Raw genomic sequence first — 17730 nt, 5'->3', positions numbered from 1 at the left:
AAGTCTTTAGAAACATAATTACTGCCTGAACTATGTTCAGCGTTGTTTGTTTCTGAACATACAGTATGTGATGTTGCACATGTTTGTGTATTAAAGTCACTTTTAGGAGACACGGATGTAATATGTCGATGTGTGGGACTCACTGTGTTTGATTATGTCTGTTTTACTTCGGTTTACATATTTTACAGAATGAAAATAAAGAAGCTGATAATATAATGATGATATACTGTATAATAATAATAATATGTCTCATGTCCTGCATTCTTTATTACTGCCATGATAACCCATAGGCTAGCTCTAACATGTCTCTAGGAAATATTCCTTTGTAGTTTATTTTTTGGTATTAACATTACAAAATGCAGCTGAAAGTGAACTGGAGAGCAGCTTAATGTCCAGACCTGTAGCATCAGCATTCAAAATCACCACTAAAAAGAAAGTCTGCAGCTTTTCACACATGTCAATGTATGTGTGAGCTCAGGTTCATTCATTCTGGGTGTTCTATTGGTCTGAAGATTTAAAAAAAGTGGTCAAAGGATCAGGATCAAATTCAGATTGATTAAATCGCTAAACTGTTTGTGCGTGTCTCTCTCTCAGGTTGTTGAAGACACAGTCGCTGGAGTGGTTCTACACGAATGTGAAGAAGCGCTTCAAGAGGTTTGGCAGCGCCAAAGTGCTGAAGACTCTTTACAGGAAGCACCTGGTGGAGCACAGTGCGCTTTCAGAGCTTACCGGTAAACCCCTCTGTTCATCAGTGTTGTGGCTAAAGCCTGTTTCTGTTGACATGAAGGGTCAAACCTGCACTGAGAGTTCTTAACTTGTCTTATGTGACACACTTTGGGGAAAATATGACATCTGGAAAGGTTCTGAAATGAAATCCCGTATGTGAGTGAACTAATCCTGTAAACAGATTACTGTAGGGAGAATTTACTGTGGTGAGGAATGAGGAGAATGCGTGTCTGCTCAAACACACCATGCACCTCTTTGTTGTGTGTGTATATGTTTGTGCGTCTGTGTGTTTTTTGCTGTTTCATATCTCTTAGCGGTGTAGAGCAGGAAGTTAGGAAGAGAGGGAAACAGGATTAAACTCCTGCTTGGCTTTGATCTCACATAACTTTAGAAGATTACTCCCACTGCCTCCAGACTCCAGGTGTTTATTCCTCCACGCTGGTGATAGAGGCATTATGTGAACGCCTCGAAGGAATTTCATTACATCTGGCACAAACGTCCACCTGAACTCGAGGATGATTGATTAGATTTTGGTGGTCAAAGGTCACTGTGACCACATGCAAAACAGTGTTGGCCATAACCGAAGAATTCATTGCTAATTACAGCTATTCCCACAAAAGCCTCACTAAATAAAATGATGAAGTGATGACATTTTATATCAGAAGGCCAAAGGTTTCCTCCATTTAATCATTTGGTAGGGATCCAGGGAGTCATATTATTCCCCAATATATAAGCATTTGTGTGTGAAAACGTTTTGTTTTAACTTGAATTGGAAGTTTAACTTTCATGTGCCATACCGTACGTTTTCCTCTGTTTCAAACACTTTGGGTTACATAATCCGACACATTGGCTAAAATCAGCTTTGTGAGGTGATAATGTGCTAATTTTGTGTTTGCAGCCTGTTGTGCTGCCCAAAAGAGTCCAAAGCATCAGTTAATGCAGATGTGAATCAGAATCAGGTTTATTGCCAAGTTGATTTTCACATACAAGGAACTTGGTGGTATTTTTATACCCTTGCCACTAAAGAGTGGCACAAAAAATAATGTGACTGAATGAATTTTCACCATTAATCATTGTTTAATATGTCAGTTATATTTTAATTTAGTATGCAAGTTATGCTCAAAAGCAGAAATAATACTTTAACAATATAACCTATTTATAACTTCAAACTTGTTTTCAGTTTAAACCTGTTTATATTTTGTGGCTGACAGTAAGAATATAGGCTTTAGTATCTGAATTAATTAGAAACATACAGGAGATTCCCAGATCCATCATTTATTAAGCATTATGATTTGTGCAGTTATAATGCTGATGTTATTATGACATCACAAAGCAAAGTCCAGATTTAGGAGAAAGCTGTTTCAGTCAGGTCCTTCACTGCATCCAGACGTAATGTTTCTTTCAGCAGTCCGACAGAGCTTAATGTGAAGAGTGTAGCACAAATACAGCTGGGGTTACAGGAGCTTTGCTGGAGCCAGTCATGCTGAAAATGTACTCGTAGTACTATACAGTGCTATGAGTAAGACCCAGCAGCATATGGTCCAGCCTGTTGGTGTAGTCGGGCACAAAGTGGAGGAGCACATCTCCGGGCCATTAGTTCAGACTCTCTGATCTGATTGAACAGACAAGGGATTTCAGAGAATTATGAGTGTTTTGCGGAGGAGAGGTCGCTGGCTGCAGAGCCGTGACCCCCGTGGGAGGACGACTGACGTGGGCTCGCCACTATCAGGCCACCGCTCAGCGCCTCAATCTGGTTAACGTAGCTGTGCTTTCATTTTCCACTCACGCACACACTGTATCATACATTTTAATTTGTTTATGAATGACCTGCACTGGAAATTCAGCCGTGTTTTCTCAGCTGCCAAATCCAATCTGCATAGCCTGACTCATGGAAGGCCCAGCGAATGCTTACTTTGCATAAGAACAATGTGAGCTGCATGAATAGCACCAGAATTAATAGAGCTGACATTTGGAAACTAATAGCTGTGTGTATAGGCATCATGATGTGTGAGATTTGTGCAGCAGTGAAATGTTTCCCCCTCAAGCCACAGCGCAGCAACACATCTTGAGTAAAGCAAAATAACTGAGGAGCAGAAGAAGAAATCAAGAGGACACATACAGACGTAGTAAACATTTCTTATTTTACATGCAGTGTAGAAGAACAGACATGGAGAGTAATATAGAAATCAGTCAGCAGTCAAAACAACGCCATCATGAGTGAAAAATCAGATTTTATTAGGTTTTAAATCTGTCATCTTATTTTACCGTTCTCTGTTTTTCTTCATTTTATTTTTAATTTAGACAAAATAAACTTGCATCAACAACTCAGTGAGTCACATAAACACAAGGCTGAGACCCCACAGCCATCCCAGCAGCTCTGTGACACCGTGCTTAGTCATAGCGCTGAGCTAAATGCTAACATGCTCACAATGATAATGCTGCCATACTGATATTTAGCAGATTTAATGTTTACAATGTTCACCATCTTAGTTTAGCATGTCAGTATGCTAACATTTGCTAATTAGCATTAAGTATAGCTGAGGTTGAATGTGATTAATTCTGCAGCTATTTGGTCATAAACTGAATGATGGGACAACCAACAGCTGTTGAAACAGTTCACTCAAAACTACAAATGGGAACCTCATGGTGGCACTCTCAAACTTTTTCCCAACTTTTTTGGAATCGGGGTTGAACACGTCAGATTAGCATTGTGTTTCCATGTAAAAACACAATGCAGCGACGTGCCCCAGTCAGTCAGACTCATGGTGCCTTTGGGGTTACTGCGACCTTTAGCTGCTGCAGCAGAGGCAACTGTGTCGGTCGTGAGTCGCTTTCATGTCCATGTGCTGCGGCCAAATGTGTCCTGACTCACTCAATGTTAAAACGCAGATGTTTGCACACACACATCTACTGGTGCTCACAGGAACACAATCCATGCTCCAGCTCCTAAACACACAGAGGACCCTGAACAGAACATCTCACATCAGTGAACTCATGCCTACAGCGTTTCTATCAGTGAGCGGCAGCAGCGTGTGGTCTGCGTTTTAAAAATAATCTACAGTTCATATCACTTGGTTTAAGTCCTCCGTTTGCCCCTTAAAATGATTGGAAGTGACCCCGTGTACTCTACTGTACCTCTGAACCGGCTCCTGCTGCACACAGATCAGGTCGCCTGGTAATACCACACGCGAGGCTGCTCTAATGCACTTATATAACCACAAATGGCTGCATTGTTGCATGAATATTTACACAATGTGAAAAGAGCCCAGGGCTCAGGGTTGAAAGGGGAAACTATCTACAGTATGACTGAGCTCTCTGCTGCTCTGTCATCAACTCCAAGTTCAAGTCATGTATTTCAAATCTCAAACCTTATGTCTAAAAGATCCTGAACGTCCTGAACTTTCCTTCTTCACAGCACTTACTCATATTTGTATTTTCTTAAGCCTGTTAATCTTTAACTATTTTGTTGTTTTGGGTTGAATTTTCAATGACTTTTTCTGCTAAAACTGAAAAATCTATCTGACTTTTCATGTATTTGTCATTGTGTGTGTGTGTGTGTGCGCGCGCATGCACAGAGGGCAGCGCCTACGAGGAGAGTGTCTGCAATGAGGGCAGCGTCTGTGGGAGTGACTCAACCTTCTACAGACAAACTGAAGGTGCAGACTTATTTCTTAATGATTTCACTGATCCTCGAAATGCTACAAGCCTAAAATGTATCCTGATGAAGAGCTTTCTTCTTCACCTCCAGGTGTGTGAATAGACATCTCAGGTTTTTTTGTATGATATTGTATCACACATTAGTGGTACTGTAGTAGTGACAGCAGTGCTTGAGTATTCTGAAGTAGTTTAAAGAAGGAATGATCATATCCAGTGGTGAGTACTTTTAGCAGCATAGTAGTAATAATACTGTAGAACGTATTTATAGCTGTAGTGCCACTAATAGTAGAGCAGCACCCTAATAGCAGTTTTATATACTGTACTTCTAAAAGCAGAAGTTGTAACTGTGTAAGATGTTCTAGGAGTAATAGTTCGCAGTATCACCCTCAAGCTCTTTCATTTGGGTTTTTGTATTAATTGAGATACAACATCTTTGAACTTTAGAGATGCTGTTTGGATGAAGCTAGCTGTTTCCCTCTGTTTGCATGCTTTGTGCTAAGATATGCTAACCAGCTGCTAGCTGCATCATCATATTGAATGACAGTGTTGTGATCTAAAACAAAGTGAAAAAGCATATTTTCCAACATATCAACCTGCTCTGTTAAATCCAGATTTTGACACAGGCCCCCTCTATAAGACTGGGCCTCCAGACTGAGGTCAATGAAAGAGCATCATCGTAAGACCCTTTCCATGTCAGTTTATATTAAATCATTTATTACCACCAAGTGTTTGCCACACAGTGAACCGTCACCTTGAGGGCGCCGGTGCAGTTGCTGGTTTTTACCCAGTTGATAATTCAGGCTTGTGACAGCGATTACCTAATTCTATCTCCATAGGAAAGTCACCACAACTGACCCTCTGAGGCCACATTATCCAGCTCAAGGTTATTTCATCTGTGATCCTCTCACGAATCTATAACCTCATATTTGTTCCCAGCTGCCATGAATGTCGTGAAATGATCTTGATTGTTGTGTTTTAGTCAGTTCCGCTGTCTCGGTTGCTGCCTTTGTCCCACTCTGCCCTCGCTTCTCCTCACTCTCCCAGTTCACTGCACTAACAGGATAAGTACCTGCAAACATGAATGAAAAGCTGCAGCAGCCTGATGGTCTTGTCTCTGTCTGTAGAGCCTCAGTAACAGGATGAAGCAGTGAAAACACATGGCTTGAAAACAGAACTAAGCCGAAAAGGATGCCATTCCTCCCTCCTGTTTTACATAATTGGGACGACTGAAGCGTGCTTTTGCTTTGGTTGAAGGATCATTCAGGTAATAGCAAGACAAATGATTGTTGTGTGTCTTTGTGTTCAGAGCACAGCATGGCAGAGACCCTCACTGTGGCCTTGCGGGTTGCAGAGGAGGCCATAGACGAGGCCATTTCCAAGGCTGAGTTCGACACCGCCAGTCAGGTTGTTCATGTTGTCCACTTCTTATAAGTAGTCTGTCAATATACATTTACTGCGGGACTGCTTTTGTTTTCTGTGACATTTAATTCACAATAGTGCACTGAAATGACCCTTTTCTGTAAATGTTAATTCATGAAACGTCATTTGTTTAGACAGAACTGTTTGCATGTTACTGTTTACTGGTCTGTAATCAGCGTATTTAGATAAGCGTCCTATACAGTCCTCCCATCACGATCCTCCTTAATCTGACTTGTCTGCTTTTTTCTCTAAGACTTTGAGTCAGATTATGGAAAAGCATTATGACTATGCTTCAGTCTAAATGACAGTTTAATACCACATTATACAACAATGTCAGGACTATTATTAGGCCAACACAAATACTTTTACTTCATGGTAAAATAACAAAATTTATGAAGCTGTATTTCCTTTTATTTCCTGTATTCTCTACTTTAAATAAAATCACTACAAAGAGATGCAAAATGACTACGAACAGATGCTAAATAGCTACACAGATGTAAAACAACTACAAACGTGCAAAATCAATACAAAGAGACACAAAACACACATAAAAAAAGCTAAATGAAAACAAAGAGACACAAAATCACTGCAAAGGGATGAAGAATGAATATAAACGGATGCAAAATCACTCCAAAGACACTCTCAATTCTTACAAAGAGACACTAAATGACTACAAATAAGTGTAATGCATGTGGCCTACTGGGTGTCCACAACAATTCTTCAAATATTTACACCAGAAGTGTCTGTCGGTTAAATCCCAAAGTACATTTCTGGGTCTGCAGCCACATCCTAAAATACTGCTGTATGTTAGAAAAGATTTACTCTCGCTAATCTGTTAAAATATCCCAAAGCATTTGAACTGAGTACAGCAAATATGTATATTTAGAGCATATGTTTAGAGGAGTAATCAGCTTAGAGTGTGTATTTGTGTGTTCATGGAGCTTGAATAGCTTTCTTTCTTTTCTGTGTGCTTGTTTGTTTACCAGGAGAAGCAGAATGAGGCAAACTACCTGCGGGAGCACAGAGGGGAGCTCATTGAGGAACTGGCCAAAACTATTGTGCAGAAAGTACCAACAAATAATACACTCTGCTGTCTCAAAACACTCACTGTGCACAGTAACAGATGTTTTATAGTGTGCAATTATGTTCATGTACTGTGTATAAAAAAACATTGTGTGCTACTCAAATGCAAGTCAGCATGGGGGTCTCAACAGCTGTTCTGCTCCAGGATGATGCGTTCAAATGTATACCTCCTGCACATTTTAAAAGAAACTAGATACCAAATAGCTCTTAAACATGAAAACAAGCTCATGTTTGTGTTCTGTGTGGGATCAGAGCCATTTGCAGTCCTAATCGTGTCTCTGTCTCTCTCAGATTATTAGTAGGAGGAAGACTTTGGCTGAGATGAGGGCAGAGTATGATCAGGATTGGTCACTTGAGCACAACACTGACCATCATCATCATCAGTCTGCCTGTGATCAAGCCTCCAGCTCCCTTAAACACCAAGCAGGCCTCTGGGTAAAAAAACAAAACATATCGCAGTCACAATAATTACAGGTTTACAGTGGTGAAAAGTAAATTTAGTCAAGTGCTGTACCTTTATGTATTATTATTATAGAACCTTTCTAGAGAAAGTCAGTGTCTGAGTTCATTCTACGAGCTGTCAGCAGTTTCAATGAAAGAAACATTTTGGAAACATTCAAAAAAACACAAAGATCAAAGAATAGCTCAAGTATAAGTATAAATATGTGAAGCAGAATTGAGTTTTTTCTTCTTCTTTCTGTTCCATGAATCCTCTCACGACCCCTCAGATTTATATTGTGACCATTTGGAGGTTGAAGGTTAAAGCCTCTGGACTGAACTGTGTTTAACAGTTGAAACCAGCTCCAGCTCAACCAGCTACAATAACAAAGTACCGCTTACACATAATGTATCAGAATAAACAATCTATTAACGTATAAGCCAATCACAGGGCCATTTTTCTGCAGGAGGACTTTTACTGTATGTGCATATTACTGATGATACTTACATAGATTTGACTGACATAGAAAGGATGACGAGCGTCTTCTCATCTGTATGGTGACGCATGCTGACCTCTGCTGGCTCATCGGCTCGACTGCGCTGACCTCCAGAATGACTGTTCATTAAAAACTAGAACAGGTGAACACAACAGAGCGTTTCAGTCATTTGCATTTGTCTGATGTGTCTTCTCAGAGGTCACACTCTGCCTTCTCACTGTTGGACAACGACGCTCCAGGTCTGATACAAGACTCTCCACAGGCGTTAAAGAAGGAAGGAGGTGGGTCAGCCATGTCAGCCTGGAAGAGCGTAGACCGGCTCGACAACGCTGGTAAGATCTTGTTGCTCATTGCGTCAACTTAGCAGCCAAGCAGTCATCAATCTTTTAGGTGTTGTCAGGCCAGGAATTTGTTACCTTTTCAGATTCAAAATATTCAATTTACTGTCAGCCAAGGGTGGTCATCCTTATAAACATCCTTTATACTTTCCTTCTTAAGATGAAAAATGACAGACAGTGGCTTGATTGAATATCATCATAAACTTCCTCTTCAAAGACGGCATTTAATCCGTGGACACTCCTTGTTATTACAACACACCTGTCATTGTATTCTTCATTAAAATAGAGATTTCAAGATTCTAGATTTCTTTATTGTCATTGACCATGACATGTCATGAAATTTGCATTGCAACCCCCATGTTAGAAACAAGATAATAAGAAAGATAAGAAAGATTATACACATGTTTTGTACACACTTGAAGACTAACAAAGAAGCAGAATGTGCAGAAAGTAGCTTTAAAATGTATTTTACTAAAGGGAAGAAAATTATAGTATTGAACTTTTTTGGCAACACAGTTATATATTCTTATATACAGTAAATGAGGAATTCAGCTACAAAATGAGTGAGGTGTCTGATACGATAGTGATTTCTAACTGATATAATAATGTCAGCTAACACCTGCCTCCACTGTGTTTGTTTTTGTTTATGTTGCTAAATGTGAGTGTACTTTGTGTGGTATGCTTGTTTGGCATATGGTCTCTGCTTCTCTGCATGATATCTGTGTGTGTGTATGTGTGTGTGTGTTTGCATATCGAGGTGTGTCCTCAGTGCTGAAGAGCCCAGACGGGAACTGGATTGCCCTGCAGAGCGCCCAGCTGTCGCGCCCCAGCCTGCTGACCAAGAGGAAGAGCCTGGTCTACAGTGCCTTGGAGAGGGAGTCTGGAGTGGTGTCCGCCTACGAAGGCATGGGCTCTGACAACGAAACCAAACCCGAGACCGACGGCTCCTGGGGTGCCGTCCTCCAGGAGATCCACAAGAAGATGACGGACTCTAACTTCAACCTGCAGGACACCTGCGGCAGGACCCCGTCCCCGCTGATGGGCCGCCGAGGCAGCAGAGATCATCCGTTTTCAGACTCTGAGGGGAACTGGAAGCCTAATAAACCTCTGCTGGCTCTTTTTAAGAAGAAGGTTCCCGCATCATCCCGCAGGACCAGCATCATCGATGTGAACTTCAATGTGGAGGGAGCAAGAGAGGAAGAGGAGAGCGAGGTGGCTGCAGGGCTGCAAGTGGGAACAGTGAGGAGTACTCAGAAGAAAAGGAGGAGTAAAAAAGAGTCTGCAGCTTCTTCTGTGCTGGTAAGAAATAAATCACGTTAAACTCCAAACTGATGAGATGAAATGAAATGCGAAGATCTCTTCATGATCCACAGCAGATATCGTCAAAGAGACTTTATATAACCACATGAAACTGGCAAATCAATGGTTGGTACAGCATGCACAGGGTTTTATCTGCCTTCGTACAGTTGAAATGCCACCTGAGCTACATAAAGATAACTACATTAATGAAGGATTATATTGCCATCCACCTAAATGTAAGATGCTAAATCTACAGTAATTATGACCATTAGTGGAAATCATATTTAATTCACCAAACAAATTAACGTATATTTTAAAATCTGTTATTTCTTACATTCACAGGATTGCAGTGAAAAAGACAACCATCTTTCTGATGCTGTGACCCCTGACACTTTGACCTCTGGAGCCACGACCCCTGAACCTTTTGACCTTGAGAGTGACATCACTGGACACGAAGCCAATCGGACGGACGAGGAGCTCACGTTCAAACTGCATCAGCTGGCAGGCCCCGCTTCTGAGTCCTCCGCCGGAGAAGAAGAAGAGGTCGTCGACGGAGGGAGAGATGCTGGCAGTGATGGGCAGAGGGAGGACAGAGATGAAGAAGATGAGAGGCTGTGGAGGATGGAGATCGACTGGGATGAAGGAAGAACAGAGGATGAGGAGAAGGAAGAAGATGACGAAGAGATGAAATACAGATTATACAGGCTCGTCGCACAGTCCAGACTCACGTACTTCTCGTCCACTGATGACGAGCTCGACAAAGTTGGCCAGAGTGAAGGAGACTGGGAGGGAGACAAGGATGAAGGTGTGGAGGAGGAAAATAAAGAGCAGACGGAGGAAAAGACAGACAGACTTACTTATAAACTCTGTCAGCTGGAAAAAGAAGTCAGAGCGAACCAGTTCTCCTCCACAGAAGATGAGCTGGACAGAGTTGGCGTCATGGATGAAGAGAAGAAGACAGGAGAGGAGGAGGAGGATGGGAAGAATGAGGAGCTGGCAGTGAAAGTGTGCAGATTAGCGACCCAAGTCAACGCCACCCAGTTTTCCTCCACGGAAGACGAGTTAGACAGCGCAGGCAGAGGCGAAGAGGGGGACGAGGCGATAGATGAGGAGACGCTGTGGAAACTGCAGGCAGAAAAAGCCGTTCAGGCTGCTCAGCTGCGAGATCTGTCCAGTCTGGTCAGCGCTGCTCAGTTTTCTTCCAATGAGGATCAGCTGGATGGAGACGAAGAGAATGAGGTAGACAATGAGGGAGGGACAGAGAGCAATATGTGGCCGGAGAGAAGGAATCAGGAGAGGAGAGAATCGCTCGGAGATTTGGATGTGAAAATGTTTGATTTAAGGGATGAAATTGAGGAAAGAAAGGAGGGGAGCAGTGATGAAAAAGCGACAGCTGAGAATGTTTGGGATGGTCAGACAAAACAAGAGGTAGAGGACAGCATGGAGGAGAGCGTAGCAGGAGAGACTGAGGATGAAGGGATGGTAAAGGGGCGTACATGTGAGGTAAAAGTAGATTTGAAAGAGGCTGAAGTTGCAAAAGAGTCAGAGGAAAGACAAGAGGAGGAGGCGGAGAGAACGGAAGAGATAATAGCCTTACATGAGACAAAAGTCCAACAAGAGAATCAGCCAGAGGCGAAGTGGCCAGACAGGAAGGAGGCAGAGGAGAGGCGGGAGGAGGAAAAGATCAGAGAAAGCAAAGAGAGTCAGGAGAAATTGGAGGCGGCAGAAGACAGCGATGAGGAAGAGGCAGAATTTGACAGAATAATCAGCAGCATGTTGATGATGACTTTGGAGGACATGCAGGGAGCGACCACAAAGGATGAAGCTGCAGGAAATGGGAGCTTATACAGAGAGCCAGAGGAAGTAGCGACAGAAGAGGATGTAAAAACAAGGAGAGAGAGTGGGTTTGCATCAGAGGAGACAGGAAATGCAAAAGAGTCTCAAAGTGGAGGCGACAATGTGATGCCAGAGACAGCTGTGAAGGAAAGACCAGGAGAAAATGTAAGTCAGCAAACTGGAGGAGATGGTTCCAGAAGGGAGGAGAGTGGGAATGAAAATGAGCAGCAGAAAGTAGTTACAGAAACACAGGAAAAAAGACATTTAGCAAAAGAAAAACCTGTAGTGACGACAATCGAAGAGACACATGAGGACAAACAGAAGTGTCAAAGATTAGAAGTGGAAGATGATGAACAAGAGGACAGAGAAAGAAAAGTCACGACAATGATGGAGACGCAGGGAGGGACTGCAGAGGGAGGCTGTGACAGCAAAGAAACAGACGAAAGACTTGAAGAAACCAAAGAAGAAGACAAGGTGGAGCAGAGCAGCGCGTCTTCTCCACAGGAGGGTCTGCTGTCACCAGAGGAGATTCAAATCGTAAGCACTACTATCACACATGTGCACTGCTCAGTGCTAAAGTAACAAAAGTCAGATAAAAAGTCAAAACTCTATATATTTTCCACTAAGTGTCTGTTCTGATTATAGCATTAAAGCAAGTCTATCTAATAAAACACACTGTTTTCATTACACCCAGGGGTTTTGCTGCTACAGCCTTACTTGGTCTGGTGTGACCACTAGCTAATGGTAGCTAATGTTTGCAAGCTAGATAGATATGTTTGTAACTAACCAACATCACTGAATGTTTACTGAGTCAATGATTCGTCTTTATTTGTGTTTTACAATAACCATTATCCCAATATGGCCAATTAAAAGTTGTTCAGTATTTCTCAATTCAATTCTGAGAGGATTTGCTGCTACAGCCTCACTTGGACTAGAATAGCCGCTAGCTAATGGTAGCTAATAGGCTATTAGCTAATGTTAGCAAACTGAAAATAGATATTGCCTGGTAACTGATACTGACTCAGTTAGCTGATTTTGAGGCTTCTTTACCTGTAGTACTGTTACACTACACATTAGAAATCCTAATTATCTCAATATTGCCAATTTAAATCTTAAAGTTCAGCAGCAGTAAAACACATTCCTCAACTCATTCTCAGAGTTTTTGCTGCCACAGCATCATTTAGTCTGGTATGACCACAAGCTAATGGTAGCTAACGTTAGCAAACCTAAAAGAGATGTTGCCTGGTAACCGTTATTACTGAATCAGTTAGCTCACCTGGTACTGTTACACTTAAGAAATCACCATCATCTCAACCAGTTAGTCGGTTATGGTGGCAAATTCTGGCTAATTAGCAAACTCAGATGATAATACTTGGCCAATTTACTTTATGAGACTTGAGCATTAAAGTTCATTATTGGCCTTGGAAATTATAGTTGAGTCTACTTAATAGCCTTTCCAACAGTATCTCACAGTCTTCATCTGCAGATTGGTTGTGGATGGATTTTGCACACTTGTCAGTTGTGGTTTAAAGCTCAGGAGAAGCCTAATTAGTGGTTGTCGAATTAAGTTTTTTTTGTTAAATGTACGTCTCTTCTCTACTTGTGCTGCTGATACACTTCATTTGAAACATACCCATCGAGGAGCACCTTCGTTCCTGAATGGGTACAGCTCATGCCATGTAACCGCAGTGCTGGTTTAATTCCAGCCATGGACCTTTGTTGCACGTCATACCCTCTCTCTCTTTCTCCATGTTTCTGTCTACCTCTTAGTCCAATCCAATCCAATCCAACTTTATTTATAAAGCACTTTAAAAAACAACCAAGGTGGACCAAAGTGCTGTACAGAAAAAAAATAAATAAAAACAGAATAAAAGAAATAAAATACAGTAACACAATAAAATAAATAACAATAAAACAATGAATAAAAAAATGGAATAAAATAATAGATACATTCAACATCTCAAAGTGTCAAAAGCCAGGGAGAAAAGATGGGCTTTCAGATGGGATTTAAAAACAGACAGAGAGGAGGCCTGTCTGATATGGAGAGGTAGATCGTTCCATAGTTTTGGAGCTGCTACAGCAAAGGCACGGTCACCTCTGACTTGCGCCTGGTTTTTGGTACACTCAGGAGCAGCTGATCAGCTGACTTGAGAGAGCGGGGGGGTGAATAAGGCTGCAGCAGCTCAGAGAGGTAGGGCGGGGCAAGGCCATTGAGGGATTTAAAAGTAAATAAAAGAATTTTAAAATGTATCCTAAAAGGTATTGGCAGCCAGTGTAGTGAGGCTAAAATGGGAGAAATGTGCTCACGTTTGCGTGTGCCAGTTAAAAGACGTGCAGCAGCGTTTTGCACCATCTGAAGACGGCCGATGGAGGACCCACTAACCCCCACATAAAGTGCGTTACAGTAATCCAGCCTAGTGGTCACAAAGGCGTGGATTACTGTCTCAAAGTGCTGCCTGGAAAGAACTGATTTAATTTTGGCCAGCTGCCTCAACTGGAAGAAGCTCGATTTAACGACAGAGCTAATCTGATGGTCAAGCTTGAGATCCATGTCCATTTTGAATCCAAGGTTTGTGACGGTGGGCTTAATATACTGGGACATGGAACCAAGATTTACAAATGGGGGCCCACTGGTGCCACCAAAAACCATCACCTCTGTCTTTTTTTCATTAAAATTTAAAAAGTTCATAGCCATCCAGGCCTTTATGTCATCGAGACATCTGAGTAGTCGTACAACAGAGTGTTCATCCCTCTTTTTGAGAGGGACATAAATCTGACTGTCATCTGCGTAACAGTGGAAAGAAATCCCATGCTTCCTGAGTATGGAGCCCAGTGGGAGCAAGTAAAGAGAGAAAAGAAGGGGACCTAAGACTGAGCCCTGTGGGACCCCACATGTGAGACGAGCAGAGGAGGACACAGAGTCACTAAGGCTGACACAGAAAGTTCGATCAGCTAGGTATGACCTGAACCACTCGAGTGCTGTGCCCCTGATACCCACCCACTGTTTTAAACGAGAGATTAAAAGTTCATGGTCCACTGTGTCAAATGCAGCAGTCAAATCTAAAAGCACAAGAATAACACAGTCACCAGACTCTTAGCTATCAAACTGTCCAGTAAAGGCAAACCCCCTCAAACAAACCCCATCACAACATAATTTCCCTACAGCTGCCAGGCACTTGATGAGTACCTCTACTTATTAACTATTCTTTGCAAAGTTACTAACGACCAAAGTTACCTCTGACCCCCTGCTTTCCCCTGTCTGCCCTGTGTTTTCCTCTTCTTTGTGCTGTAGGGTAATGACATGGAGCTTTACAAAACAATGCAGTTTATATCAACTCTGCTGGAGCAGGTGAGAACTTGTTCTGCTTTAAGAGGGCAGCATGCTGATGGTTGCTGATTTAGATGCAGATGTGCTTCATCTGCACCTTTTCACTCATTTCTTCTCATTTCTTCCATGTTTTTCATGCATGCATCTAATATCATAATTTTGTATTAGCCAATCACTTTTATTCACTGTGGATATGATATAGGCCACTACTCTAGTGTAGAGTGTGAAAATAATTTACTTTGTTTATTTCTTTTTCTTTTCCAGTAATAATTTTGTTTGGCCTTCATTTAAAACAGCAATGTATTACAGTTTTTACTTTAATTGAATAAGAGAGGCTCACCTTGCTGCAATACTGTGGCTCATCTGTGTTATGAAATTTCACTCATTTGAACTCACAAAGTTTAAGCCCAGTAACTCTTTTTATGTTAGTAAAAACATAAAAACAGTGACATTTTTGCAACATGCAGGTATTACAAAGACATCAGTCCAGGTTAGAAAACACCTGCCTGTCTGCCTGTGTTGCAGAGGTATTCAGCTGTGTCTCTGCGCAGCATCACCACTGAGGTTCTGAAGGTGCTGAACGCCACTGAAGAGCTGCTGCAGGGAGTGGAGGGAGGAGACGACAGCCGCCTCACCACCACCTCACTGCCCCCCAACACCGACCCCAAGAAACTGGATCAACAGTTCTCCAGACTGGAGGAGAATGTGAGTTCAGCTTTATGTCAGTTTGCTTGTTATTTACTGCACATTTAGCTGATGTAGCTGACTGCTACTTGTTTTCAGTGTGCAGTAATAGTATACTACAGACCAGCCATACATTTAAGCTTACGACATCTGCATCACTGTCAAGGACCGCACAGAGTTGACACACACAAGTGCAATTAAAGATTACCTTAAGAATGTATGCGCTGCCAATTATAGATGGGTTTGTAAAAATACTTTCCCTTTTACTCTAATCTTTCTATAGAGTTCATAATACAAATATTGCATATATTATGTGCACTTATCATACAGAATGCTTTATTATTGGGAGAGTTTAATGATTTTATAATTCAGAATTTGTTTTACGAAGGGAAAAAGCTTAATGTTCTTAAAATGTGACAAAAGAAAGTGTATGTAAAGTGATTTGTGGTGTTGCCAGTAGTAGTCTTAAGGTTATAAAAGTCGGCATGTGGCCAGCAGGTTGTCTATTCATAAAATTTGAAGGGTAAAACAAAAGAGTTAAGTTTGTCTGTGCTTAAGTAATTGTTAGGTTGCACTTATAAACAGTTGACTTCCCTGTATCAATAAGGCACAAAAATGGGTTCAGGTTCGATCATTTACAATTTGAAATATGAAATCTGAAGTTAATGTTGTGTTGAACTGAACATGCTGCAGGTGTACGTGGCAGCTGGCACAGTGTACAGTCTGGAGGCAGAGCTCAGTGACCTGGAGGAGTGTGCCAGGGGCATCTGCAGCGCCACGTCCGATATGGAGCTGTCTTTCCTGGAGGAGCAGGTAGCATCAGCAGCTGCCAAAGTTCAACAGTCTGAGCTACAGGTGCGCTGAAGCTGGATATGCACTGATTTTACATCTGAAGATCGGCCTGATGGAGGCACTGCAATCAAAGGTCAAAGACTGAAACAGCAACAATAACACCAGTCTGAGCTTAATCAAACATGTTCTGTGTCTGTGCTGTTGCTGCTCTAGATTTGTGACATTTCGGCTAGAATCGCTGCTTTGAAGAGTGCAGGCCTCGATGTGGACACACAGTCACGCGTCACAAAGACCAGGACCATTCCAGTTATGGTGCGGTACACCTATATTCATTAATATACATCTAACAGTAAGTCAAACACCTTATACAAGAATAAAACTAACGCTTACGTCTTCTTGCAGCCTGTCACCCTGGACTCCTCAAGACAGCTGAGGAGGCGATTACCTGCACCACCAGTGAAAGGTTAATACATATTCCATACATACCAACTGTATACAGTGCATTATAGACCATTTGTTTTTGGTGGTATAACCAAAAATCAACTAACTTTAGAAAGTTACTGCCAATTAAACTCCACAAATAAACAGCAAAATGTTTTCCCAAGGATGTAATCGCTATTGTTTTCCGGCTATGGAGGTTTTTTAGTTTGTAGAATTACTCATTATGCCATCACAGTTTTGATTTGACCAGCAGACCTCTGATGATGTTTTACTGTCACTTTAATATATTACTTTTGTAATTGGATTACAAATGAATGCATAATATTCTTTTCTCCATTTTCCTTGATTTAATCTCAGAAGACAAGGAAACCTAAATCACTGACCCAGGACCTCTGCAGTACCTCCAACACAGCAGTGCCTTGATCCTGTCAATCTGCAGTCTACAGGCCAGTCTCAAGTGATCTATTCAGATACCACTTGCCTTAATTTCATTTTAAACTAAACACACCTCAAATAATACAGACACTAGTACTATATGTGTATTTGGTGTAGTTGTGCTGTAGGTCACTGATAATGCAGGAAACTTGATTCTAGTGTCATTTTATTGAAATGTGAAGTAGATAAACAACTTTATTATTAGATTGATGACCAAACAGTTTTGAAAAGGCATCAGCATTGATCAACTTGGTAAACAGGAGCAGGTTAACTCTCAACTCACTAAAATCACTAACATTTGAGTTTTTAGACTTTAGATTTCCAAAAAGTGAGTTAAAACACGGAATGTGTACAAAAATATCCTAAAGTTTTATTTCTCGTACTTTTATAGACTCCATTTCAACATCATTAGTTGTTTAACTTGATGGATAAAGCTCTATAGTGTACACTGACTGAAAAGACACAAATTATCAGCAGTACAGCTACTGAGTAAAACCTGCAGTTTACACCATTATAAACAGATCATAAATATACAGATTACACAAACATGGGAACAATTACAGCATGTTAGAAAAGTGTTGCGAGAAAGTATCATGTCTAAAATAAATACTGTATTTTTCCATGGTTATGGATGTTTAATGTTGTAGTGTACATATTTGTACAGCAATCAGTAAATATGTTGTTTTCTGCCTTTTATTAAGTTCAGATAATAAAGTAAAAGTTGCAGACATTTGCGTCACTGTAAAACTGGTATTCT

General features: G+C 41.3%; 1 protein-coding gene across 4 annotated transcripts in view; it reads left to right on the top strand.

The window, feature by feature from the left end:
- Positions 1 to 17730, top strand: part of myripa (myosin VIIA and Rab interacting protein a) — a 36605-nt gene that overhangs the window by 13247 nt on the left and 5628 nt on the right. Inside the window, exons 4-17 of one of the 4 annotated variants that reach the window (XR_006007247.1) lie at positions 595 to 731; positions 4302 to 4382; positions 5690 to 5787; positions 6789 to 6869; positions 7177 to 7320; positions 8017 to 8152; positions 8916 to 9457; positions 9800 to 11830; positions 14586 to 14642; positions 15147 to 15326; positions 15999 to 16160; positions 16311 to 16409; positions 16500 to 16560; positions 16896 to 16984. Coding sequence is in view for 3 of the 4 variants with exons in the window: in XM_041949284.1 (XP_041805218.1) it covers positions 595 to 731; positions 4302 to 4382; positions 5690 to 5787; positions 6789 to 6869; positions 7177 to 7320; positions 8017 to 8152; positions 8916 to 9457; positions 9800 to 11830; positions 14586 to 14642; positions 15147 to 15326; positions 15999 to 16160; positions 16311 to 16409; positions 16500 to 16560; positions 16896 to 16912 (3826 nt within the window). In the remaining variant the exon portion in view is untranslated. Of the gene's footprint in view, positions 1 to 594; positions 732 to 4301; positions 4383 to 5689; positions 5788 to 6788; positions 6870 to 7176; positions 7321 to 8016; positions 8153 to 8915; positions 9458 to 9799; positions 11831 to 14585; positions 14643 to 15146; positions 15327 to 15998; positions 16161 to 16310; positions 16410 to 16499; positions 16561 to 16895; positions 17698 to 17730 lie in introns of those variants that run through there. The other 3 variants (XM_041949285.1, XM_041949284.1, XM_041949286.1) reach the window with 3 other exon arrangements.

The sequence above is a fragment of the Chelmon rostratus genome, chromosome 12 (assembly GCF_017976325.1).
Source record: "Chelmon rostratus isolate fCheRos1 chromosome 12, fCheRos1.pri, whole genome shotgun sequence".
NCBI lineage: Eukaryota > Metazoa > Chordata > Actinopteri > Chaetodontiformes > Chaetodontidae > Chelmon > Chelmon rostratus.
The sequence above is the reverse complement of the archived record's forward strand: the minus strand, read 5'-3'. Positions and strand labels throughout refer to the sequence as shown.